This window comes from Meriones unguiculatus, chromosome 9, assembly GCF_030254825.1.
Source record: "Meriones unguiculatus strain TT.TT164.6M chromosome 9, Bangor_MerUng_6.1, whole genome shotgun sequence".
Lineage (NCBI taxonomy): Eukaryota > Metazoa > Chordata > Mammalia > Rodentia > Muridae > Meriones > Meriones unguiculatus.
Window position 1 is genome coordinate 424,461 of NC_083357.1, and position 27,105 is coordinate 451,565.

The 27,105-nt window shown below is 39.6% G+C and overlaps 1 protein-coding gene across 1 annotated transcript; it reads left to right on the forward strand.

Annotated features, from left to right (window-relative positions):
• The first annotated feature begins 3,278 nt into the window (after window positions 1–3,278).
• Psmc6 (proteasome 26S subunit, ATPase 6) lies at window positions 3,279–27,105 on the forward strand. Its single transcript, XM_021643334.2, has 14 exons — window positions 3,279–3,419; window positions 4,342–4,421; window positions 4,510–4,549; window positions 5,126–5,178; window positions 9,485–9,552; window positions 9,768–9,882; window positions 12,091–12,178; window positions 15,803–15,864; window positions 15,947–16,070; window positions 16,297–16,358; window positions 19,004–19,124; window positions 19,247–19,327; window positions 24,950–25,021; window positions 26,612–27,105. Exons 1-14 carry the CDS (start codon window positions 3,293–3,295, stop codon window positions 26,728–26,730), a joined length of 1,212 nt encoding a protein of 403 aa, XP_021499009.1. The 5' UTR covers window positions 3,279–3,292; the 3' UTR covers window positions 26,731–27,105.

The following is a 27,105-nucleotide window of genomic DNA, read 5'->3' on the forward strand; positions in this document are numbered from 1 at the left end:
ACTAAACGTTCATGTGAGTTCTGGGAATCAAATGCCCTATCCTCTGATCCGCTGCAAGAGCAGCCAATGCTCTTAACCTTTGCACCTTTTCTCTTGTCCTCTGTTACACCACTTTTAATGACTCCCGAGTAAACTAAGAATATCTTGTATTTTCATATCTCTTCTATTCTACTCTGGCACTTAAACTTCTTTGAGTACTAGTGACATTTCTTAGACTGTTTTTAAAATTTATTTTTACTTCTAATTCTGTGTGTGTATGTGTGTGTGTGTGTGTGTGTGTGTGTGTGTGTGCCACATGCATGAATGAACTTGCCTGTGGAGGCCAGAGGAGGATACCAGATGCATTGGGCTGGAGTTACACGATGTTTTTGAACCACAAGACATAGACACTGAGAAGCAAACTTGGGTTTGCTCCCAACTTGCTGAACTACAAAAACTGTGACATTTTGAAATGTTTGTGGTTCAATGTATAGTATATTCTGCTGAACCACCTCTCCAGCTCCTAGACACTTGTTAAATATCTCTGTTTACCTGTTAAAGTGCTTTACATATTTTATGTATATAAGTATACATCAGTTCATTTACATACATATAAGTAGTTTGTATTTTCAGTGTCTGAGCTATATCCATAAGCAATAAATAGTCATCATCTGTGTGTCAGTTCTTGGGCTTTCTTCAGGGGGTGAGAGAAAACAGTAAACATTGATCACATTTATGAAAATATACTCACAAACTGAATTACACTTTCATACACACATACTCTCACACACACACAGAAATGGGGTTACTGCAGGCATGAGGAAAATAGAAAGTCCAGCTGAAGTTAGAATTTTGCCAATGGGTAAGAGGAAGAAGAATCAGGAGTTGAAAAGATTGATGACAATGATATTAAAATCACATTCCAACTATGTGCAGGTATTTTTTTTAACCTCAGAGAAAAAACTTGTACTCTGTTTTATGTGTGGGGGATGTTCTGTTTACCACTTAGATGCCTAGTGCATCGGATGCCCTGAAGCTGGAGGCGTGGGAATGGTTGTGAGCCGCCAGCTGAGGGCTTGTTATTGAGCCAGGACCTCCGGGAGAGCAGTCAGTGTTCTAACTGCTGAGCTAGCTTTCCAGCCCTGCATGAGCAGATTTTTGTTCAACTATACCAAATTGGGCTGCCTGTTACTCTCTGCCTTGTCTTTTCTTCTTCTTGCTGTTAGAGCTGACATATATTGGTATGAACCTGCTCATCTGATCAGAATAGTTATAACTGTGTGGGAGAAAGGATGATCCCTGCCTGAGTTATCTTTGCTTACTGTCTACTTCAAGACCCAAATTTAGAAAAACAAAACAAAACACAACAGAACACTCACATAATACCGACAACATTTTCTCCAAATAAATTTGGAGATCTTTGTCACTTTGGGCATTAATTCACATAACTTTATATGTATTTGTAAAGCATATTCATTTATTTTTAGGGTGTCAAGGTTAACCCCGGCTGTTTGCTAGACAAGTGTTCTACCAATGTTATACTCCTGGCCTGAGAACAATTTAAAAGAACACAATTACCATATGCCCTATGTTGGAGTAACATCGTTAGTTACATTGTCTATTTAATACTCACATCAACCTTTTAAAATATGTATAATTGTGCTGATTTTACAAAGATACCAAGCTATCATCACCCCTCCACCTCAGAGATCTGAGACAGTCTTAGAAGACTTCAAAGTTCCTACCTCTGTAGCTGCAGAAACTTGGTCTTGTGTTCGTATCTCCACGGCCGACGTCCTTTCACTGCCAGAGGTGAGCAGCTCTCCTCCCTCTCTCCCTCTCTCTCTCTCTCTCTCTCTCTCTCTGAACCTCGCAAGGGCTGTTTGATCTGTTCAGAAGGTTCTCCAGTTCTGGCATAGTGGGCACCTTCTGATCTGAGATGTGTTTCAAATTCCTTCTCCTTATTCCATTGTTTACATCTTTCTCACGATTTGTTACCGCTTATGCATCTGTACATGTGTGCCCTCGTGCTGCCTTTAGGTGGCTTCCACAAATCCAGTTCAGACCGCCTGGCTTCCACGACAAGCACCTTTGCCCACTGAGCCATCTCTCTGGCTCCTCTTCAAATATCTTTTAAAATCTCCTCACCAGATTATAAGCAGGTCGGTACTGGTCGGTACTTTATTGGGTAACCGGAAGCCATCCACTTCTTGAACAGGCAGTTGACATCAAAGGGCTGCGTCTGGGGCGTGGGGGCCTGGAAAGTGGTTCACTGGTTATGCGGTCAGTCCTGCTCTTCCTAAGGACCTCTGTGTGCTTGTAGGGTGTATTCATTCATTTTTAAGGTTCTGGGGTTAAACTCGGGTCTTCCGTATGCTAGGAAAATGCTCTACCGATGTTATACTCCCAGCCTGCGAATAACAATGTTAAAGAACACAGTCCCTGAGCCTGGAGAGACAGTTCAGAGGCTAATCATACTTTTCACTCTTGGCAGAGGATCTGGGTTCAGTTCCCAGTACGCACATAGTGGCTCAAAAACACACTCCAATTTCAGGGGATCATGCGGGTTCCTGACCTTCTCCGGCACCAGGCATACATACATGTGGTACACATACATAAATGCAGGCAAGACATCCATTTGCATAAAATAAATAAGAATTTTTTAAAAATCGCAGGTGCTTGTGACTCCAGAGCCAGATCTGACGCTCACTACTGGCCTTTGTGGGCACTTGCTGTGGTATATATACACCTACCCAGATGCACACGCATACACATAAATAAAAATAAATTATTTAGGAAAGAAAAAGGCTGTATCTGGAAATGTAACAGTTGAGAGAGCGCTTGCCGAGCATGCAGGACGCCCTGGATTTTATTTCCACACAGCTTGTACTGAACGAGTGATGCACGCCTGTAATCCACTAGGAAGCAGGGGGACTAGAATTCAAGCCCTCAGGCACATGGCGAGGCCTGGTGAGTGTGAAGCCAGCCTGGGTTACAAGACACTGACTCATAAAAAAAAATCTTGTCATTTTTTTCCTTTTCAGTTTATTACAGAGCCTTCTAGGAAAGCAGTGACTTAATTTTGAGAGCAGTTAACTGCGTCCGCATTGCTCACTCTGGCCTGCAGGGGACAGTGTGGACGGAGGCCTCCTTCAGCACTTTCTAGGCTTTCTGCCGCTCTAGGTGACTCAAGGTACCGACTCGGGCGCCCGGAGCGAGAGGCGGACCAACCGGAAGGGGCGGGAGCAGGCGCGATCCCGCCCTCAGGCCGCCTCTGCGCCCTCGCCCCGCCCCCTCCCCCGCCCGGGCTGCCATGGCCATTCCCGGCATCCCCTATGAGCGACGGCTTCTCATCATGGCGGACCCTAGAGATAAGGCTCTTCAGGACTACCGCAAGAAGCTGCTAGAGCACAAGGAGATCGACGGCCGTCTTAAGGAGCGTGAGTGAGCTTTTCCATACTCTCAAGTGTCTGGGCCTGCTTCCACCTCTGACAGAGCGGAGGCTTCGGCTGAGCCCGAACACAGGGCGCCCGGCTGGGCAAGGCCTGAGTCCAGGGAAGAGGCGCTTTGTCATCCCGCCCGAAGCTGGGTGCAGCACCGCCGAGGCCGTGGAAACGGCCCAGTCCCAGTCTGGTGGCATAGAGCACAACCGGGGTTCTGGGGTAGAAGGGGAGGCGAGGATTAGAGGAGAGAGGAACACTTGGGCTGAGGAAATATCCCAGGTTGAAAGGGAGGCAGGGTTGGAGGCAGGGTTGAGACCCAGGGACGGGAAGACGCTTGGGTCAAAGAAGCTCCAGCAGGACGTGGGACTCACAGAGGCTAGTGCTTGGAGCAGAGAGGGCCCAGTGGCTGTAATAACCTTTCATAACCTTTCTTGTCTTTCCTCGGGCTTCGTACTAGGTGCCAAGTTTTCCGTGCACCCTGAATATTTGCGTTTTGGAAAGCCTTCATGGTTTAATTAAATGAGGGAAGACCGCAGCCTATGATTCGGTGAAGAATTGCGTTGATTGACTTTCTTTAGTATTGACAACCAGAGAGTAAGCCAGGTGATCTAGTGTAGCTGTGAAAGGTCTGATAAACAGATTATCATTTAGTTTTGTAGCACATCTGTAGGTGGCAGGATGGCATTATCTGTTAAGAATGTAACTTTAAAAATGTCTGCACTAGTATGTATTTCGTACCAAAATAGAAATACGATATTTTCGCTGTTACATTTCTTTTTAAAACATGTCACCTATCCATTACGAAATGCAGAATCTTTTTGTGGTTTGATACAGTGGGTATGAAACCTACATGAGGTGTAAGTAAAACTTTTAGCGCAGTTATTATTTAATTTAAAATGTTGAAATTTTATTATTTCAGTAAGGGAACAATTAAAAGAACTTACCAAGCAGTATGAAAAGTCTGAAAATGATCTGAAGGCACTACAAAGTGTTGGGCAGGTAGGTGGTGAGGTTTGAACGTGAGTATGCCCTCCCTCGCCCCTTTAAAGATGTTGGCAAAAGGTAATGCAGCTCTTTTCTTTCCTAGATTGTGGGTGAAGTTCTTAAACAGTTGACAGAAGAAAAATGTAAGTGGCTTAACGCACATATTGGTTAAAAAACAAAAAGCCCCAGTTCCTTCCCAACTTTTGAAATGCCTGTTTTATTTTGATTTTTGAGACCAGGTACCACTATGTAGCTCTGGATGCAGTTCCCTATAGTAGAGCAGGCTGGTCTTGAACTCTTTCTTGTACAAGAGATCTACCTGCCTTTGCTTTCCAGTGGCAGGATTAAGGCATGTGCCATTATGGAAGGCTTTTAAATTCTTATTTATTGTGTGTGTGCATGTGTATGCACACATGTGGAGATCAAAGCACAACTTGTGAGAGTCGGTTTTCACCTTCCGCCATATGGGGTGGGACCCAAGGATCCACCTCAGTCAGGGCAATGGGCGTGGCTATGAGTGCCCTTATTTGTAGAGCTATCAGGATAGCCCTCAAGTGCCCATTATTCTAGTAGTAGCAATGCAAGGAATTGGTATTTTACATATGCTAAATTTTGTATTTACTGTTTGGAGGTCAAAAATAAAACTACAGCCACCATAGATGTAGATGTATTTGTTTTCTAACTTTTTTTTTCAGTTCATTCTTTTTTTTTTTCCCTAGTCATTGTTAAAGCAACAAATGGACCAAGATATGTCGTAGGTTGTCGTCGGCAGGTAATACTCTTTGTTTGTATAAGACTTTGTGACTGAGAAAAGTACTTTCATATGTTTCTTAATTCTTAAGGTAGGCTGGTCAGGCACTGTGCCCATAATGCCCAAGAGTGATTTGTTCTTACTGACTAGCAAAGCCTGGATTCTAATCATAGACTTTGCTCCTGGGAATTTCAATATTTCACATTGCCTTAGTCAGATATTTGTTCTTTTTTAAAATTTTTTTATTTATTATTTATTACGATTATTCATTTTGTATCCCAGCTGTGTCCCCCTCCCTTAACCCCTCCCAATCTGGGCTGCATTGCCTTCCTCTGTGGCCTGGCAAGGCTGCACCCCCCCAGGGGGAGGTGCCAGAGAGCCTGCCCCTGAGTTCATGCCAGTAGATATTTGTTGTTAGAAATCAAATCATTTTAGAACTAGAAAAAAAATGCTTTACTATATATCTTGAAAAGGGTGAAAGTGTTAGCTATCAGTTACCTGTGTTTTACATTTAAACATTCAAAAATATTACTCTACAATAGTTAATTTTATAGGAAGTCATTTAGACCAGAATGGTCAAATTGAAATATCTCTGAATTTCATTTTGTAGACATTAGAAAATGTCAACAAGTAGCTTAGAATAGTTCAGGAGCATCTGTGATCTATACCATTCTGTTCTGTAGGAAATATCCTAAGCATTTACTAAAGGACTTTTCTGAGTGTTTGTCAGATTGCGTGTAAGCTTTCATTGTTGGTTTTGTTTTATGCAAGTGGGTCTTGCTATATAGCCCATAGTGGCTGTAAACAATATTAGTGCTTCAGCCTCTTGAGTGCCAGGACAACAGATGTCTGCTATTATGTCAAGTTCAGGTTTTAAAACATTGCTATAGCATGACTCTAGGATAGTATTTAATATAGAAACTAAATTTAATCTTGGGGTTTGAGTATATAACTGGATGTTTTTCTAAACAAATATTACAAGCCTAGGAGCTAGAGAGATGGCTTAGCAGTTAAAAGTACTGGCTGTTTTTCCAAAGAACCTGGGTTTGATTTCCATCATCCACAAAGGGGCTCATGACCATCTGTAACTCCATTTCTAAGAGATCTGGTGTCCTCCTCTGTTTTCTACGGCATCAGGCATGCACGTAGTAACAGCATACATGCAGACAAAACACCCATATTATAAAATAATGATTATTTAGAAATTATTGCAGGCCTGGGGTTGGGGAATGTAGCTCAGTAGCAGAATACATGACAAGTATATGAGAGACCCTGGGTTCAATCCCCAGTAATGAAAATGTATTTTTGTGGGTCTGGAGAGATGGCTCAGCGGTTAAGAGCACTGGCTGCTCCTCCAGAGGACCCAGGTTCAATTCCCAGCACCCACCTGGCAGCTCATAACTGTCTATAACTCCTGTTCCAAGGGACTGACTCCTTCACACAGACATACATGCAGGCAAAACACCAGTGTATGTAAAATACAAATAAATTATGTTTTTTTTTTTAAAAAAAGAAAATACATTTTATGTTCTAATTAGCTTTTATATTCCTTTCAAGGCCCTCTGGATACCAAAATTTGGCATTTCTAAGATACTGTATTAAAATAGCTTCCTATTAATTTATCTCTTTTCAAGTACTTTGCTTATAAAGGTTATTTTTTTAATGCTTAATTCATTAAATTTAGTGTTTTGCCTATTTTCACTTCAGAGTGTGTGTTATATGTGTGGTGCATGCCTGTGATTGTGTGATGCATTTATGGGAAGGCTAGATCAGGACATCATTCCTGGGTTACTGCTTTGAGACAGTTTCATATAGAACTGGAAGTCTTGGCTAGGCTGGCTGGTCAGTGATCTCCACCTACCAAGGCTGGGCTAACAGGCACCAGTAGCCATGGCTGGCTTTTGACACATGTGAGGGAGGTGTAAGCTCAGGCCCTCCCTCTTGATAACAGTGCTAAGTGATTTATTTACTCCTTACTTTATTTTGAGATGGTATAGGTAACAGCATCCTATGGCCCCTTCTTAGCCTTCCACCCCCAACAGCCACATTCATCTTGATGATGTTTTGGGGACTGTCCATGTATTCTATAGTGCCTGGAAGATACTGGTGGGCCTTGCAAAGGAAGCAAATGTTGCTGAGCAACTCCAAATCCCTCCCTAATGCAACACCCAGCCCCTCCCCAGTACTGATGTAATCACTGATGTAATTATCGTTTTTTCTCTAAACATGCTGTATCCCTGAACTTGGGTACCAAAAAACTTTCCAGAGAAGAGAGCCCACTCTTGGTCTGGCCATTAAAAAAAGGACTCAATAGTTTCAATTGATTTAATCAGTGCTGGTATCAGCGACTAGCTTTAGTGGATCATTTCTTTCTTTTTTTTTAAATTTAATTATTATGTATGCAATATCTGCATGTATGCTTTCACATCAGAAGAGGGCGCCAGATCTCATTATAGATGGTTGTGAGCCACCATGTGGTTGCTGGGAATTGAACTCGGGACCTCTGGAAGAGCAGACAGTGCTCTCAACCACTGAGCCATCTCTCCAGCCCCTGGATAATTTCTGTTTTAATGAGCACAATATTAACTGTAATTCATTGCAGAGTCCTGTACAAAGTAGTAAGTTAGATTTCTGGAAGTGAAATGGCAAACAATTTTGAAACTATTGGAAGGTAACTTTTTATTTCTGACAAGATCTTCAGTATAATGTGCATCTATTGAATAGAGTATCCCGTTGTAACCAAGTAAGTCACCATGCTTGGGTATGCTAGTAATTTTCAATATGCTCAGTTTGAGGTCTGTTGTGTACAAGGGCAGAGGAGTGAGGTTCTTACTTGTCTTTTGAATTCCTTAGTATGGTTTTGTTTTATTTTTGGAGACAGGGTTTCTCTGTGTAGCCCTGGCTCTTTAGGAATTTGCTCTTGTTCTGTAGACCAGGCTGGCTGCAAATTCAGATCCATCTGCCTCCTGAGTGCTGGGATTAAAGACATGCAATACCACTGTAGGCTTGCATTTTTTAGATTTTTTTTTTAGCTTCATCAACTTTATTGATTTATTACCTGCATGCATGTCTGTGTGAGAGTGTCTGATACTCTGGAGCTGAAATTATAGACCATTGGGAGCTGTTCATTGCTGGGAGTTGAACCAGGGTCCTTTGGAAAAACAGCCAGTGCTGTGAACTGCTGAGTAATCTCTCCAGCCCCCCCCCTTTTTTAAAACAATTACTTAATTTTTAAAATTTTATTTTTGTTTATTTTACGTGCATTGGTGCTTTGTCTATATGTGTGTCTGTGAGAGTATCGGTTCCTTTGAAACTGTAGGGAGTTACAGACAGTTGTGAGCTGCCATGTGGGTGCTGGAAATTGAACCTGGGTCCTCTGGAAGAGCAGACAGAGCTCTTAACCACTGAGCCATCTCTCCAGCCCATTTATTAGTATGTTACTTAATATGAAACTGTGGTTTCCTTATCTTTTATAATTATGTATATACACTTTTTCCTTCTAAAAGGTAAATGTATTGCAAACCATTTCCCTTTTTACCTCCAAAATGTTCACTAAGGGATTTTTTTTCCCCTGTAAATGTTCTAGTACCAGTTTCCAAAATAAGTTTTTACTATAGATTTTGAGTCAGTATAATGAACAAAATTATATTGCATAGTGAGCCTTTGAGAATAAAATTCCAAAGTCCATCCCTTCTTCAAAAACATGGCCAGTTCACTGGATAAATACACTTACCACTAAGTGTCTACCTGAATTTAATCTCAGAAACTCGTGGTCAGAGAGAACAGACTCCTGCAGGTTGTCCTGACTATATATACACACTGTCCTGTACACACATGCACGCATGCACATAAACAAGCTTAAAGAAACTAAAAAGGCGGACTGGAGAGATGGCTCAGAGGTTAAGAGCACTGGTTACTCTTCCGGAGGTCCTGAGTTCAGTTCCCAGCAACCACGTGGTGGCTCATCAACCATCTATAATGAAATCTGGAGCCCTCTTCTGGCCTGCAGGTGCATATGCAGACAACATTGTATACATGATAAATAAATATTAAAAAAAAACAAACAAACCTAAAAAGGCAATTATTGCTTTGGGGTTCATGTATCTTTTACTTCATTCTGAGGTTGTGAAAAAGACATCCTTTAAGGGTCACATAGACATAACCTTTAAGTTACTACTTTATTAGCCCTTCTATTGACAAGGTTACAATGTGCTATTTGTCTTTTATGATGTATAAAAATGGGTATGGCTTCTCAATATTAAGCTCTTGTTAAAGTAGTCTTCCCTTTTTAAATGTTGTGTTAATACTTTTTGTTTTATAAAACCAGCTTGATAAAAGTAAGCTGAAGCCAGGAACGAGAGTTGCTTTGGATATGACCACACTAACCATCATGAGGTGAGTTTCTTATTGTTTAGTGTAGTTGTCACAGAGGGAGGCTTTTCTAAAAATACATGATTTGTGGAATCATAGAAGATTTACTGCTTCTTACCATTTATTAATTTATTTTTAAGTTAAATGTCTTTAGAAGGTACTTACAGGTGCTTGCATGATCCATAAGCTGAGAGAAAATAAATCTTCTGAAAGAAAAGCCCCTGATTTTTTCATTTTAGGTATTTGCCAAGAGAAGTGGATCCACTGGTTTACAACATGTCTCATGAGGATCCTGGAAACGTTTCTTATTCTGAGATTGGAGGGCTGTCAGAACAGATTCGGGAGTTAAGAGAGGTGGGTGTTGGATTCTCTGATCTCCAATTGCCACACCATTGCTTTTAGGATGCCTAAAGAGAGAATTACGGTATAAAGTCACAGTTTGTTTTGTTTTGTTTTGGCTCAGTAGTATTTTCTGCATATTATACATTTAAAACTCATGCTGAGAATTACAGTGAATTTCTAGCTACAGGAATTAATGGCGCTTGTTATTTGGATATTCTTGGTGTTAGGACAAATCCCATTTTCATAGCAAAAGGGGAAAGTAGGGGAAGTGAAGAATAATTGCCATTTGCAGTTTGAACTGTAGTGTACTTAGGCCAGAACATATGGGGCAACATGCTACGTGGTGCTCCCATAAAGCTAGTGATGCTAACATCTCAGTGCAGTAGAAACTGTTGTTACCTTGGCCTCAAATGTTTTTATTTTTATTTTTTTAACTATTTGTTGTTCTTCAGGAAAATACTGGCTATAGAACTGACCTAAAGTTTTTAAGCTTTAAAGTGATGAATCAGATTAGGATTGCCTTGTCTCATAACCTTGGAAGTGACATTGTTTTACTGATTTATTTTTCCTGAGGCAAGCCTAAGTATTTAGGAATGAAGTGAAAAGATTTGGGAGGTTTTGGATTTTCAAGACAGAGTTTCTCTGTGTAGCCTTGGTCGTCCTGGACTTTGTACTTTGTAGAACAGGCTGGACTTGAACTCTCAGGGTCTACCTGCCTGTCTCCCAAGTGCTGGGATTACAGGTGTGTGCCAGCACACCCAGCTGGTTCATAATTCATTAACCTTTTTTAAATTGTTAAAAGTACAGACTCCTAGGGCTTTTAAGATGGCTTAGCCAGTAAAAGTGCTTGCCACACCCGCCTGGATCCCGGGGATGCAGGTAGAAGAGGAAAGGAGAACTGACTCAGTTGTCTTCTGAGGCCCACAAGTGTGCTGTGCAACACGTGCCTCCCCCATCATGCACAAGTACATGCACACATGCTCATGCATGGGGACAGAAAGACACATAGGGACCGACACACATTCATGCACAGGATAATAATAATAAATTTAAAAATGTTTAAGCAGGTGTTGAAACTTGCATCCTGTCTACCACGGAACAGGATTCACACATATACTTTTTATTTTCAGATATTTTAGAATATTGGTGTTTTTGGGTTTTTTCCACACTTTTGTTTGTAGTAATCATGCTTTATGGCATAGCAATCATAGAAACTTTGTCTCAAGTAGTTGGTACTGTGAATCAATTTGATAACCAGATCATTTTCTTCCTTCATCCTTTTTTTCTTCCTTTTCTTCCTCATCTTCCTCCTCCTATTTTTCTTTTCTCCCCTCCTCCTTTGAGACAGTATCTTCTATATCTCCGGCCTTAAATTTATTGCATATCTGAAAGTTACTTCGACATTCTGGTCCTGCTGCGTTCCCCTCCCTGGTGGTGCAGGTTGTAGGCACGCACTGCCACATCTTATGCAGTGCTGGAGATGGACCCAGGGCTTTGGACATGTTAGGCATGTTAGGCGAGTACTTTACCAACTGAGCACATGTCCAGCCCTTCCATTTTCCTTTCCGTGAATTAAAGGCTGTGACATAGTGCCAACAGGAAATTTTATATCTTTTCTTTTAGTTACCTATTATGACATCAAAAACATTCTTTGTTTTGTGACCATTTTGTGTTATATTCTTGAAATTATTATATTTTTATTCTTTGCTGATATCATTTTTTAATAGTAGGAATTCAATTTAGGACTTCACATATGCTACCACGTGCTCCACCACTGAGCTGCACTCTAGTTCTTTCTCACTTTGTCTTTTGAGACAGTGTCTTGCCTGATCTTGATGTTTGTCATTCTGCACTGGCCTCCTGAGTATCGTGGATTGCAGATGTATGCCACTTGGCCCAGCTTCTCTGATTTTTTTATACTATAATTTTATTGAGATTAAATGTTCACCTAATAAGTGCACAGATTTTAAATATGCAGTTCAAGCACATTTTTTCAAAGTATATACCTGTGAATAATCAAATATGTAGCTTGCTAAAAACTGCTTTTAAATTTTAGTTTTAAGAGATCTCCATCTGAAATAAAACCAATAATATGTAAATCATTTTGTACAGCATGGAAGTGTAGTTCTCATAAAGATTTTAACATGGTATTAGACTTTAAATATTATAAAATATATTAAAATGTTTTACTGTTTAAGAAACCTGCATCTTCTCTTCCAGGTAATAGAATTACCTCTTACAAATCCAGAATTATTCCAGCGTGTAGGGATAATACCGCCAAAAGGCTGTTTGCTGTATGGACCACCAGGTTGGTATCAGATTCTCTCTCTCTCTTCAGTAAAGGAGTAGATGAAGGAATTTAAAATTGGTAAGGTAGGAATTTAGTGCAGACAGTTCCAATCTCCACTTCATTGAGAGTAAGAATGAGGTGAGGGGTGTGTATCTGCTGCTCCCTCGGCTACGAGGAGTCTGCCTCAGGCCCTGTAATCCTATAGGCTATATCCTTAAACCACAGTTCTTGGAAGTGGTATTCCCGAGACACTGTGGTGGTCATCACAGTAATACGTGCTTTGGCGCTTCCTCGTGTTGACGTCTGCTGACGGCAAAAAGGCGTTGTAGGTCATGTTGCTCAGCGTTGGCATCAACAGTGGCCGCTGTTCCTGACCACCGTGTACTTGCACTGTCGGCACAGATGCCAGTTCCACTTTGCAGTGTTGCTAGGAAATGGGTAACAGTAATTAATTTTATTAAAATTTCATTCATAAGGAATGTTTTGTGATGAAATGGGAAAAATAGGTGAAGTACTTCTGCACAGGTGCATGCTGAAAGTGTAGTGTCTTTAGGAAAAGCGCTCATCTAGTTACTGGAGTGCCGTCCAAGCGAGATGCCTCACGTGGGATAGCTTCTAATTGAAAGGATGGTTTACAGTCTGTCACTTGTTGCCTATTGGTGATTAGAGAATTGGTTATTCACAATGCCAACTGATTATTTAGGCTACATTTTTTTTTAAGGAGTGAAATAAATGGTACATACTGTTGTCATAAAATTTGAGATATCAACTAGAATATTTTAAGACAGTTTATTTTTATGAATATGTATGTCTTAGTTAGGGTTTCTATTGTTATGATAAAACCCATGACCATAAACAACTCAGAAGAAAGGGTCTATTTTAGCTTACACTCTCAGGTCACACTCCATTTCCGAGGGAAGTCAGGAAAGGAACTCACGCAGAGTAAGAACACAGAGCAGGGCAAGCTCTGATGCAGAGGATTGCTGCTTATTGGCTTCCTCTTCGTGGCTAACTTAACCTGCTTTCTTTCTTCTCTTCTTCCTCCTTCTCCTGCTTCTCATTCTTTAGTTTTTTTGAGACAGGGTTTCTGGCTGTCCTGCACTCTCTTTGTAGACCAGGCTGGCCTCGAACACACAAAGATCCACCTGGCTCTGCCTCCCTGAGTGCTGGGATTACAGGCCTGTGCCATCATGCCCATCGTTGAACCTGTTTTCTTACAATACTCTCCAATGTCAATCACTAATTAAGAAAATTCACCACAGCTTGCTTGCCTATGGGCCAGCCTGGTGGGGCCATTTTCTTAGTTGAGGCTCTCCCTTTTCGTAAATAATTCTAGTCTGTGTCAGGTTGACATAAAACTAGCCACCGTAGTGGGTGTTTTGCCTACATGTATGTCTGTATATGCATGCCTGGTGCCCACAGAGGCCAGAAGAGTGTGTTAGATCACTTAATATAAGATTTACAGATGGTTGTGAGGCACCATGTGGGTACTGGGATTTGAACCTGGTTCTTCTGAAAGAGCAGCTATTACTCTTAATGGCTGAACATCTCTCTCCACGCTTACTTGACCAAATGAACTTGACAGCTTTAATATGTTAATTCAAGAAGACTTTTCTGGTGAAATATATAGTGATATCAGTAGATGATTTTGAATATCATATAAGGGGAAAATGTGAGTATTTGAGGAATTTGCATTATTCACTGAACCTGTAGTTAACAATTGATGTTAAAGATCCCATATATAGTTAAAAGATCTGTTCAGGAGCTGGAGAGATGGCTCAGCAGTTAAGAGCACTGTCTCCTCTTCCAGGGGTCATGAGTTCAATTCCAGGCAGCCACGTGGTGGCTCACAATAGTCATCCAGTACCTTCTTCTGGTGTGTAGATGTTCATGCAGACAAAAGAGCCTATATACATAAAAGACATGTATTAAAAAATTTGTTCAGTGTGTATAGCTCATTTGTAAGAATTTTTTATTTATTTCTAAAGTTCTGTATTCGTGCTTAAAATTACAAGATGAGATACTATCTACACCTATTAGAATGGCTGTTATCAAGAAAGCAGTTAATGAGGGAATGAGTGTGATGAATATCTGGTATTGGCAAAGATGGAGAAAAGAGAAATTACATTCCTGAAATGAATGTAAATTGATGCAGGCATTTTAGAAAACAGTATGGGGTTCTTCAGAATATTAAAGATAAAAGTATTTTGTCCCCTAGCAATCATGTGTGTTTGTGTGCAGGGCAGTTGAAATCAGTATGTTGAGACCTTTGCACCCCTGTGTTCAATGTAGTATTATTCACAGTGGCCAAAGATAAGAAATGATCGGTATCTGTCAGCTCAAGAGAGGATAAAGAAAATGTGGTAAATATACACAGTGGAATATGGCTTAGTCTTCAAAAAGAAGTAACTTTTGTCATTTGTGTCAACATCAGTGGGTCTTGCCGTGATACTAAGTACAGTGAGCAGCCAGAGAAAGACAACTACCAAGTGATCACACTACTGTGGAAGATTTGAAAGTTGAACTTAGGGAGAATGGTTTGTTTACAAGGGGCTAAGAGATGGGTTGAGTTCACAGAAAAATACAAAAAATATTAGCTATTGGTATATTGGGTATTTCTAAATCGATGAAAGAATAGACTTTTCACCACAAAGTAATAAACATGAGTTGATATAAGTTAATTAGATTGATATACTCTACTATATACACACAAGTATTTATACACCAGTGTCACATTTTAAATGTTTACAGTTATTTACCAATTAAAATCAGGAGGATATTTCAAGTTAAAGTTTTAATATTGCAAGTAAATTACTTTAGAATTTTAAATGGAAATTTTATTTAGGATTTAGCTTCAGTTTTTAGAAAATTGGCTACCAAAAGGATTATGTTGTTGTTTTAGGTATTTGTGTATATCTGTGTATGTAAATGCCATATGCACCCACCCATGGAGGCCGGAAGGTGTTGGATCACTTGTAGCTGAAGTTACAGGCAATTAAGAGCTGCTGGGAACTGAACTCTGGTCCTTGGGAAGAGCAGCAAGCATTCTTAACCACTGAGCCATCTCCCCAACTCTAAGATTATATTGTCAAAACAAAATAATTATGTTTAAATTATTAAAGGACATGCTGGCTGTACTTTCAGGAGGGGGTGCTAGCACAGCTCATACCTCTCTGAATTATGGTTTAGCCTATAGAAAAATGACCTGCCATAAGCCAAACAATGAAGGGGAAGAGTATTAGGAATGTCAGTGCACACCCTTTAATTTAAATAAAACATGGCTCTTTGAGCAAATGAAGATAAGGTTTCTTTTGGATCCCAGAATCTAAACTGTGTTTATGTGAGTAATTCAGCTAATGTTTGGTTTAAAATGGGCTTATTGGGAAATGCTATTGTTTTTACTATTTTCTACAGAGAAAATATTTTCCACTTTATCAAATAACTCTGGACTTAGGAATTACAATCTGTGTTTCTGTTTCATCTGTCTTGCGGTCTTTTTCTGCAGTTGTACATAAAATGTTTTTATATTAAAATGAGTTACTATATAAAGTACTGAATTATGCCATAATAAAGATACTAATGTCTTATACTTTAAAAAAAAATGGTTCTGGTTTTTAACCCAACCCTGTGTGATATTTCTAGGCACTGGGAAAACACTCTTGGCACGGGCTGTTGCCAGCCAGCTAGACTGCAACTTCCTAAAGGTAAGGGGAGATTCTGTTATAATTTTTTAAATTAAATTTATTTGAATTGTCTAATCTATATTACTATTTTTCTTTTAATCAGGTTGTATCTAGTTCTATTGTAGACAAGTACATTGGTGAAAGTGCTCGTTTGATTAGAGAAATGTTTAATTATGCCAGGGACCACCAGCCATGCATCATTTTTATGGATGAAATAGATGCTATTGGTAAGAATGACACCTTTTACATTTTATCACAAATGTTCTTGTGTTAAAAGAAGTTGTTTTGCAGTTACGATCCGAATGAAGTAGGTAGCACAATGAGTGGGTAATGGGACTTTCCAAAGGTTAGAGAGCGTGACCTGTAACCCCAACTGCTATTACATTCTGTTTTATTAAATGATGGGCACAGAACAAAAGAATAATGTATTTATTTTCAAATTTATTACTTTAGGTGGCCGTCGGTTTTCTGAGGGTACGTCAGCTGACAGAGAGATTCAGAGAACTTTAATGGAGGTAATATTTGGTAAAGAGGATTTATAAAAAAACATTTACTAATAAAAACCTGCACATGGCATATTTGAATGTGGAAGCTGAAGAATTAAACATGAAATTTGAAATGTTGCCAGGTGTGATCACATTCCTGTGTTACAGTCCTTAGCAAGAAAAAGTACTAGTGTGTAGTTTGAGTAGATGGTTTCAGTGTTTAAGAGTGATTATTTAACAAGTATGATGGCCTGAGACTCATGTGAAAAACTTCCTTGGCAGTCATGCACCTCTAGTGCCAGCATGCTGAGGGTGGTAGAAACAAGAGAATTGCTTAGACTTGCTCATTGCCAAAGTAGCTTCAGGTGCAGTGAGAGACTCCATTTTCAGGGAATAAGGTAGAGAGGCAGAGCAGTATAGCAGCGTCCCTCCGCTGGTGGTCTCCAAAAGGATCTTCACATACACATTAAATCTCACACATACAAAAGGAGGAAATGACTATTACTGAAGAACAGGAAAGGTTGATGAGTAGATACCAAGTAGACAGGAAGAAGCAGCTGTGTTATCTGGTAGGGACAGGGTTATCTATAAAATCATATAATATGCATTAATGAATGGTAGAGAATAGTGCTTTCACCATAAAGAAATGATGAGTGAGGAAATACATTATGTTTAATCTGATTTAAGTGTTGTACATGTGTGCATCTATTAAAACATGACACCATCTAAATGTGTAGTTTTAATGTTTTCCTATAAAGAAGAAAAATGAAGAGAAAATGGATACTACAACACAGTTATATATAAAATTCTACATGGTAAAATTGTACTGTTCTATAGTTTTTTTAATAGATCAGCTCTTCGGGTGTACAAATTATATCATTTCTTAAGCATGTGATTTTGTGCTAGCTTGGTGAAGGTATGAGTAACAGATATATTAAAGATATCAGTGATAAATGGGTTTCATGTTTTTGGATGCTCTGAAAACCACTCTTTGATCTTTATTGCTAAGACTGTGATAGCTAAAATAAATTTTTAAAAAATACTTTTTTATTCATAATACATATAGTGTGTCTTCACATCTACCCCACCTCCTTACTCTCCCTCTGTCTAGACATGCCCAAACCATTCCACCTTCATGATTGTTTTCTTTTTCTTTCTTTCTTTTTTTTTTTTTTTGTTTTTGTTTTTCGAGACAGGTTTTCTCTGTGTAGCATTAGGTGTCCTGGACTCACTTTGTAGACCAGCCTGGCAGTGATCTGCCTGCTTCTCCTTCTCTGAGTGCTAAGGTTGTTCTCTTTTTTTAATAATTCATTCAGTCCAGTTATTGTTTCCTGCTTGAAATTGTCAACCTCTGAGGGGGTCACACCTTTGAAGAAAAATTACTCCTGTTTCCCAGCAGTCATCAGTCAATAACTCCTCATACGCTCACAAGCCCACCAGTTATGTGAGAATTATTGCCTGGCTTGCTCTTGAGCAGGTACTCATAGCTGCTGTGAGTTCATGACTGCAGTGCCATCTTTTGTCTAAAAGATCCCAGTCTCTGGTTCTTCGCTCTACCCCATATTTCATGATGGAGTCTGGTCCTGGTGGGCCAAACTAGTTTTAATAATGGAGATGATAGGTGGTGAAATGAAGAAGGTCCATAGATCCCTTTTGCTGCAGATGGAAACTGGGTACCACAGGTCATTTGGTTTTAATTCTTTTTTATTGTAGTATTTGAAAATCACTTTACAAATTATACAGACCTACTCAGAAAAAGAGCATTTTTCTTTTTATATTTTTAGATAGCCTGTCTTCTGTGTACCCTTGGCTGGCTTGGAGCTTCTACAGAGACCAATTTGACCATAAGCTTAAGACTATCTCTATATACAGTATTTGAAACTTAAAATAATGCTTTGGGGCTAGAGAGATAGTTCAGGAGTTAGGAACACTGGTTCTTCCGGATGACCTGGGTTCAACTCCTAGCATCCACAGTGTATCTCACACCTGTCTGTAACTGCAGTTCCAGGGCTTGTGACACCCTTACATAGAGATGCATGCAGGCAAAACACCAATGAATATTTAAAAAAAAAAAAAAAAAGAAAGAAAGAAAAAGAAAAAAAGACTTGGGGTGTGATGGCCCCAGCAGCATTCAAGAGGCAGAGGTAGGTGGAGCTCTTGAGTTTGAAGCTATCCTGGTCTACAAAGAGAATTCCAGGTCAGCCAGAGCTGTTACATGGAGAAACCTGTCTTGAAAAACAAAAACAAAACAAAAGTCTTAGAAATCTTAAATCGGGTGCCTGCGATTATAGTGTAGTTGGTAGAGTTCTTAGCTAGTGTCCATGAAGCTCTGGGTTCAGTTCCTAGCTCCAAATAAGCCAGTTTAGATGGCCCATGGCTGTAATCCACAACTCCACAGGTAGACTTAGGAAAACTAGAAGTTCAGGCTTATTAGCTACATGGTAAATTAGCTGCTAGCCTAGGGTACATGAGACCCTGTCTCAAAACAACCAAAACTATAAGGTATTTTAGAGCCACATAATTATTAGTGTATTCGTATAATTGGTAATGCCATCAACTGGCAGACATTATCTGTCAATTAGTTATATTTAATTAATTATTTGATTAAATTTTGTGTGTATGTGTGCATGTACACGCCCAAGTTTGGTAAAGTCTGTCTCTAATATTTTATTTAGTTACTAAATCAAATGGATGGATTTGATACTCTGCATAGAGTTAAAATGATCATGGCCACAAACAGACCAGACACCCTGGATCCTGCTTTGCTGCGCCCAGGAAGATTAGATAGAAAAATACGTGAGTTACTTTCTTTGTCTGCTCTGTTTTTCTGTCTGTGTCAGTTTTTTTCTTCTCACCCAACCTCCCTGACCCCATTAAACTGGCAACTGGAGTACAAAATAATTTCTTGTTATTTTCAGATATCGATTTACCAAATGAACAAGCAAGATTAGATATATTGAAAATCCACGCAGGCCCTATTACAAAGCACGGTGAAATAGGTAAGAAAGTAGAGTGTTTTATTCGTGTATGCATCTGATAAATAAAGCATAGCACTATGGGACATTACTCTTGGCTTGCTGAACCTAGTTTTACATTTAATAAACATGGTGATTTTAATTCAGTAAAAACTTCTTGAGAATATAGTGCTTGGAGTTAGAAGGGCTAAAGATGGCATAGCAATTTCTGGCCGTTATAATATTTTTGCTATTGTCAGGAAAAACAGATCAAGTAAGTGAAATATATTGCAGATTAGAAGGTGATAAACGGTGTGGAGAAAAATAAAGGAGATGGGAAGATGTGTCAGGAGCAGCAGGAGGAAGGTATAGATTTTGAAGGGGGGAAGGGTTAGCACAGTGACGGCTTTATTAAGAAAGCCATATATACATGTTTATTTAAGTGTTTCCATGTGTGGTGTATATGTCCACCCAACTGCAGGAGCCCACAGAGGCCCACAGGTGTCAGTTGGTGGATCCCTGCAGCTGGAATCACAGCTAGTCGTGAGCTTCCTGATGTAGGCCTCTGGAAGGGCAGTATGTGCAATTAGCTGTGAGCCATCTCCCTAGTCCCCAAGAAGGTTGTGTTTAAGCAGTGGCTTCAGAAGATGAGAGAACTAGACATGGATATTGGGGGAAGGTCCCTGAGCAGACGGGTGCCTCGTACATTCAAGGAGCAAGCAAGAGGCCAGGGCCTCTGAGAGAGTAAGGGACAGTTAGCAGCAGAAGTCTTAGACATAATGGTGGTGACAGATTGTTTAGTGTCTTAGGGAGGCCATGAGGTAGGAACTTTTGACTTTTAATTTTTCTTCACTTTTAGATTTTAATAATGATGCCAACCACAAAGATTATAGTTTATAAGGTTGTATAGCTGCTAAAGGACTGTGTTTAAAAATGACTCCTCATTTTTTCTTTCTATGTAGTTATCAACTGGGTACACTTTTAAGTTAATTTGAAAGTTGGATTTCATTTTCCTCTTTCAGTATTTGTGGCTAGTCTTGTTTCATCTGTAACTTCTGCTGCTTGTTACATGTTTAAACAGCAAATAAATTTTAGGCATACCCTTTTACCTACAAATACTTAAATTCACATAAGACTGTTTTGGCAGCCTGCTGAGGACAAAATGGAGAGGGACAAAGAAATAAACCTAGATCTTTGATTAGGAGGTTTTTCAGTAATTCAGATAAAAGATGGCGGTGATGTGGTAAAGATTTCCCTCAGATTTGTTGAAGTATAATTAAAGTCCCATAAAATAGTGAAACTTGGGTGTCAAACATGATGGCATGGGCCTGTGATGCCCACACTAGGAAAGTAGAGGCAAGATCATCCTTCTAAGCTATGTGGTAAATTTGACTACATGGTGAGTAAGGCTACATGAGGCCTTCAGTCAGTCAGCCATTTTACCAGTAAACTAAATGATGGACACTGGATGTATTTTAAGGAGTTGAAATGAGGATACAGACTACGTAAGAAGCAAGAAAGATTTAGGTTTAGAGGGCTGCTAAGGTAGTTCAGTGGTAAAGGTGCTTGCTCCTAACTCCAACAAACTGAGACTGATCCTCAACTCCTGCAACTTCTTTGACCTCCATGTGTAATCTTTGGCATGCACAATCATATTTACAGATGTGCATAATAAATGAATAAGCAAATAAAAATATTAGAGGGAAAATAGCTATATGTCCTATATGATAATTTAAGACTTTTTTCTTTATCAAATGCTGGCAATAGAATGGGCCTTAAGTTCTAGCTATGTACAGACTTTTATAGTCCTGTCAAAAGTGATTTTGGAGTGGCAGCAATGAAAGTAGTCCTAAACTTTTTATTGTGATTATGAGGAGAGGCACTGGGTTCAGACGATTCTATTTAATATCTGTTTATTGTTTCTGTATGTGTGTGCTTGCTTGAGTTTATGTGCACTACATGCGTGCAGGTGCCTGTGGAGGTTAGAGGAGGGAATCAGATCCTCTAGCTCTGCCACGTGGGTGCTGGGAGCCTGAACCCAGGTCCTCTGCAAGAGCAGGAAGAGCTCTTAGCCACCTCTCTAGCCCTGACATTTCTTTATGGAGTTCTGAAGAGGAGACAGAAGAACTAGAGCCTTAGCTGAATGGGAATTAGAGATGAGTGTTTGGCAGAGCTTCCATTTTCTCTCTTCTTTCCTCCTTTCCTAAGATGGGTTTATTTTTTTTTATTTTTATTGGTGTTTTGACGGCATGTATGTCTGTGTAAAGGTGTCGGATCCGCTGGAACAGGAGTTACAGACAGTTATGAGCTGTCATGTGGGTGCTGGGAATTGAACCTGGGTCCTCTGGAAGGGCAGCCAGTGCTCATAACTGCATCTCTCCAGCCCCTAAGACATGTAGTCTAGTTTGGCTTAGAATGTACTGTGTAGTTGAGGATAACCTTGAACATCTGAACTTCTTGCCTCTACTTTCCAAGGCTGTGCCCCCATAACTGGTAAATATGGTCTTAGTGATCACACTTGGGGCTTTGTGCATGCTAGGAAAGAACTTTTCCAACCGTTGTACATCTGCGGCCCCATAGTTTTCTTTTAAGATGAATAGGTTTACCATGTTTTCTTAAAATGTTGCTAGGAAAGCTGTACAAGCGAAAGGCACTGATAGGGCATTTTGGAAAGGAGTAGACTGTGAGCACTTTTATCTTATGAGCCTGGAGGAAGAGCACAGTGATAGGCTGCTCAGATAGGCTAGGAACGTATGGACTCTACTGATTGCTTTTATCTTCTCAGAGAAATAACATGCAAACTCAGAGTGAAGATGGGAAATTTGTTACAAATCAGAGGGCAGAGGAAAAAAATGTAAAATAGTTACAGGTGTGAACTGGAGAGATGGCTCAGCAGTTAAGAGCCCTGTCTGCTTGTTCCTGGGTTCATTTCCCAGCACCCACCTGGCATCTCACAACCAGCTGTAACTCTGGTCTGAAGGGATCTAGAACACTCTCTTCTGGCTCAGCACTGCATGCACACGGTGTGCATACAAAGATGCAGGCAAAACACACAGACACATAAATAAGGTTAGCCAGGTACACGCCTGTAATCCCAACACTCAGGGAGGCAGAGGCAGGTGGATCTCTCTGAGTTCGATCGAGGCCAGCCTGGTGTACAGAGTTCCAGGATAGCCAAGGCTATACAGAGAAACCCTGTCTCTAAAAACCAAAACAAATAAGTTTAAAGTAAATTCTAAAATATTATGAAGTGTGTATGTAAGTAAGGGGCTTATAAATTGACTTCTACTTGCCTGCTGTTTTTGTAAGAAAGTTTTGTAGTAGCACATCTATACCATTCATTTGTATACCGTTTATGGCTACCTTCTGGCTACAACAGTAAAGTAGTTTTGGCTGGATACTATTTGTCCTTTTACTCAAAATTCTTGTTGACTTCTGAATTAGGTGAATGTAATATAATTGCCTGACAGCTTTAAAAACCCTTTAGAATGGGCTGGGAAGTGGCACAGTGCCAGATTCCTTGTCTAGAGTACTTGAGGTACTGTGTTCCCCATTTTAGAGTTGGGCATAGTGTCACACGGCTTTAATCCCAGCTCTCTGGAGACAGACCCAGGAGGCTCTCTGAGAATTTGAGGTCAGCTGGGTCTACAAAGAAAGTGTTAGGTCAGCCACGGATACACAGTAAGACCCCGTCTCAAAACAACAACAGCAAAAACCTTTAGACTTTAGTGGTTCCAAATAGCTCTAAGTGGTTGACTGTTAACACCCATCTCATTGTTCTTATGAGGATTTTAAGTTGGAAAGATTGATCTAAACAAAAGATGCCAGGCTGTAAGTATCTTCTGCAAATACTGCACTCTCTCAAGGTACTAGATACTAATTCCTTGATAGATACTAGATATCCTTAGGAATCCCTGCTCTCAGAAAGCTTACAGTGGCATGAACATGATACCTCAGTGCCAACTAAGGAATATCTGGTGATTTCACAGAGAGACTGACATGCCCTGACCTGCTGACAAAGGTGTTTCATAGTGTGTTCAGCCAGTGTGCTGTTGTTTCCCTCACTGAACGCTGTCAGATTCATAGCACAAAGCTGTAGCTCTTCAAGTCATGTCTATTTTGTGAGGAGGCAGAGAGTTCATGTTTAACTGTTACTGTTATTCTAGATCTGATACAACTTGAAGTTTGCAAGGAAAATCAGAAAGTCAAAAATGCTTACTGTATCATTTTAAAATAAAATTTCATCTGTTTTGGTTAAAATTTTATGTGATTTTAGCATATTTTACATTTGACCTTCATGACTAAAGTACATTCCACTTATTGTTACTGTTTTATATACTTATATTTTTGTGTGTATTTATAAGTGCCTGAGTGTGTATATGTACCACATGTGTCTTGGAATTACAGACAGTTGTTAGCCTCCCTGTGGGTACTGGGAACCAAACTTGGGTCCTCTGTAAGGGCAGCAAGTCCTCTTAACTGCTGAGCCATCTCATCAGTCCCCAAATTATTTTTTGTTGTTTGATTTTTTGTTTTGTTTTGTTTTGTTTTGTGGTCCAGTGATTGAACTCAGGACTTTAGAAATGGTAGGCATATGCTCTACCGCTGAGCCATACCCCTAACCCTTAAGAGTTTTTGTTAGAGTACATTAATTACAAATAATAATGGGTTTCATTATGCCATTTTTGTGCATGTGTGTATTTTATACTTTGGCCATATTCACACCATTTCCTTTTCTTACCCTTTCCTCTTCCCAACTTATCCCCTTCTACTTTCATGTATTTTATTTTGTCACCTAGTGAGTTTTACATTTTTTTAAATTTGATTTTATTATTTTACATGTTTGCTTATTTTATGTGTATTGGTGTTTTACCTATATGTATGTCTGTGCACCAAGTGGGTGCCTGCTGCTTTCAGAAGGAGTTGGAGCCCCTAGAACTGGATTTAAGATGGTTGTTAGTTATGTAGGTGCTGGGAATCAAGCTCAGGTCCTCTGCAAGAGCAGCCATTTCTCCAGTCCCTGACCCAAGTTTAATGGGGACTGCTTACAAGAGTATGGACACTTGTGGCTACACCACTGAAAAAAATGTTTTCTTCCTTCCTACTGTAACCATTAACTGCCTATGGATCCTCAGGGAGCAGCACTTACTTATGTGTTTTTGAGGGCTGTTCAAGCCAAGGTCTATGTTGCTCACCTGGCTTGGAACTTGTTTTTCTGCCACTCTTCCTGAATCTTGGGGTTGATTACTCATGTACAACAGGTTTAACGAATCATAGCTTTCCAGTTACTTCTGGTTTTTTACTACTTAAAAGCAGGCACCTTTGACTGGCAGTGATGGTGCACACCTTTAATCCCAGCACTTGGGAGGCAGAGGCAAGCAGATCTCTGAGCTCCAGGTCAGCCAGAGCTACACAGAGAAATCCCTTCTTGAAAAACAACAAAACAAAACAAACAAAAGCAAGCACCTTCAAATCTTGATGACATTTTTTGACTGAAAATTTAAAAGTATGTCTCCTTGATTCTAGTTTACTTTGTAGTATTTTTAATTTTTGTTGCTAATGTAAAATAGTAGCAAGGGTAATGCTAATCAAATTCAAAATGAACTAGTCCATTCAGTATTGAATCTTTATTATTGTCTTAATTTCTGTTTTTTTTTTCCTAAACAGATTATGAAGCAATTGTAAAGCTTTCAGATGGTTTTAATGGAGCAGACCTGAGAAATGTTTGTACTGAAGCAGGTGAGAGTACAAAGCAGATTTTTACCATCAATAACAGTGGCCTGAGTTTGTCTAAAAGCAGAGCTGCACCTTGTCAGGATTTCAGTGTTTTGGAATGACACGAGGGAGAAAGTACCACTGTAGTAGTTGACTTTGAGTTCTTGTAAGGGGCCTGAGGGGAACCTACAGACTGCCTCTGAGGATTGAGTGGCTGAAGCATGGGTGCCTAGAACATTCAGTATTCACCAGCATTCCTCCCCAGGGGACAAAGTCCGTGTGGGGGTGTTTTCTCCTAAGCATTTTACGATGCCCACAAGTGTGGTGTATGCAGGGTTGTTTAGCGCACTGTGGCTGGAACTAGGGTGGGTCTGCTCCATAGGTATTTACAAGTCCTGGGATTTTTTTAAATGAAATTTTTAAATACAATTTTTTTATACTGGTTTTATTTTTGTTAATAAGTGACTTTGAAAAACTAGCTAAAGTCATTTAGCTTTCATTGTCCGTCCAGAATATTCAAACCCAAGACATACCTGCAGTAGTTGTAGTTACTATTTCAGCGTTAATAAGTCAGCTAACATGTGACTTGAAGTATCTAGGGTAATTTATCACACTCCAAAATCTTTATCAGACCAGATTATTATCAAGGATAGCTTTGGTGAAACTGAAGTCAAAAGCAGTATTGTGATTTTAAAAGCTGATGCTATCAATTTTTGATAGCTTTTTTCTTTCACATTGAAAAACTTTTTTTAACTACTTAATGGAAATTGCACATTAATCGGAACCATGTATCTTTATATATGTACATATACATCATATATTGTATGATAATTAGATCAGATTAAGCTTATCTATCTCCTCAAACGTGTAACCATTTCTTCATGGTGAAAACCCCAAGAATTCTTTCTTCTAACTTTTTGAAATATACAGTATATAGTGATTGTCCTGCCTATCCCTCCCAAGTGCTGGCATATAGCTTGCATTACTCACGATTGAGCCAGCCTTTTGTAATCTAGGCAGCTCTGCTGACAGCTATAGCCCCAACCTTAAGCCTTGCTTAGGGATAGGTAATCATTGCCAAAATTCCTGGAAGTTTGTTGTTTAGTTTTGCACTGCTAGAGAGCAAACCCAAGACTCCACATGTGTTAGGCAAGCACCCCCCATTCACTAGGTGGATGAACACTGCACCCAAGTGGTCATTGCAACGTCAGCCAAGAATGTGTGGTCTCGATAGTTCTGGGTGTTTTTATTTTTATTAAGCGCTACCATTGGACACACACACAGTCCAGATTTAATATTCAGATGATTTTGTTATCTGCCTCATCTAAAAATTAATGCTTACTCTACTTAGGAAATAAATAAACTAGCACTACTGTCCCAGAGATAGTAAATCTATACATCTTCCAATTTACTCCATCGAGTTTAGATTATTTAGTTTTCTTTTACCTTTTCTTTTGAGATCAGGTCTTTGCATGTTACCCAGGCTGGGCTCAAACTCGCAATCCTCCTGTTGCAGTCTGCTAAGTGCTGAGATTATTAGAGCGTGTGGCACTGCTCCCAGCTTGGTTTTCACATACTTATCGATAAGCAGCAATTTTATTTTGTTTTCCACAGGTATGTTTGCAATTCGTGCCGATCATGATTTTGTAGTTCAGGAAGACTTCATGAAAGCAGTCAGAAAAGTGGCTGATTCTAAGAAGCTAGAGTCTAAACTGGACTACAAACCTGTGTAATTTACTGTAAGGTGTTTGGTGACTGCATGACAGACATTGGCTTAATGTAAAAATAAAGTTAAGGAAAATAATGTATGTATTGGCAGTGATCTCATTAAAAGTGAATAAACATGTATGAGCAACATAATAGTATGTAATTCAGCAATTCTTTTAAAATTGGTACAGAGGAAAGTTGTATGTTTATTAATGTTGCATTTATTGCAGCAGAACTTTAAAAAGACATGTTGAAGCTTTTCATATTTGATGTGTGAGCATTTTATACAACATTCAAAATGGTTTTAAAGATAGTAGAGGAAAGCACTTCTTATGATTTATTTTGTATTTTGTTTTCCTTGTCCTAAAAAATGGAATAAAATCTGTTTTAGTTGTCCTATA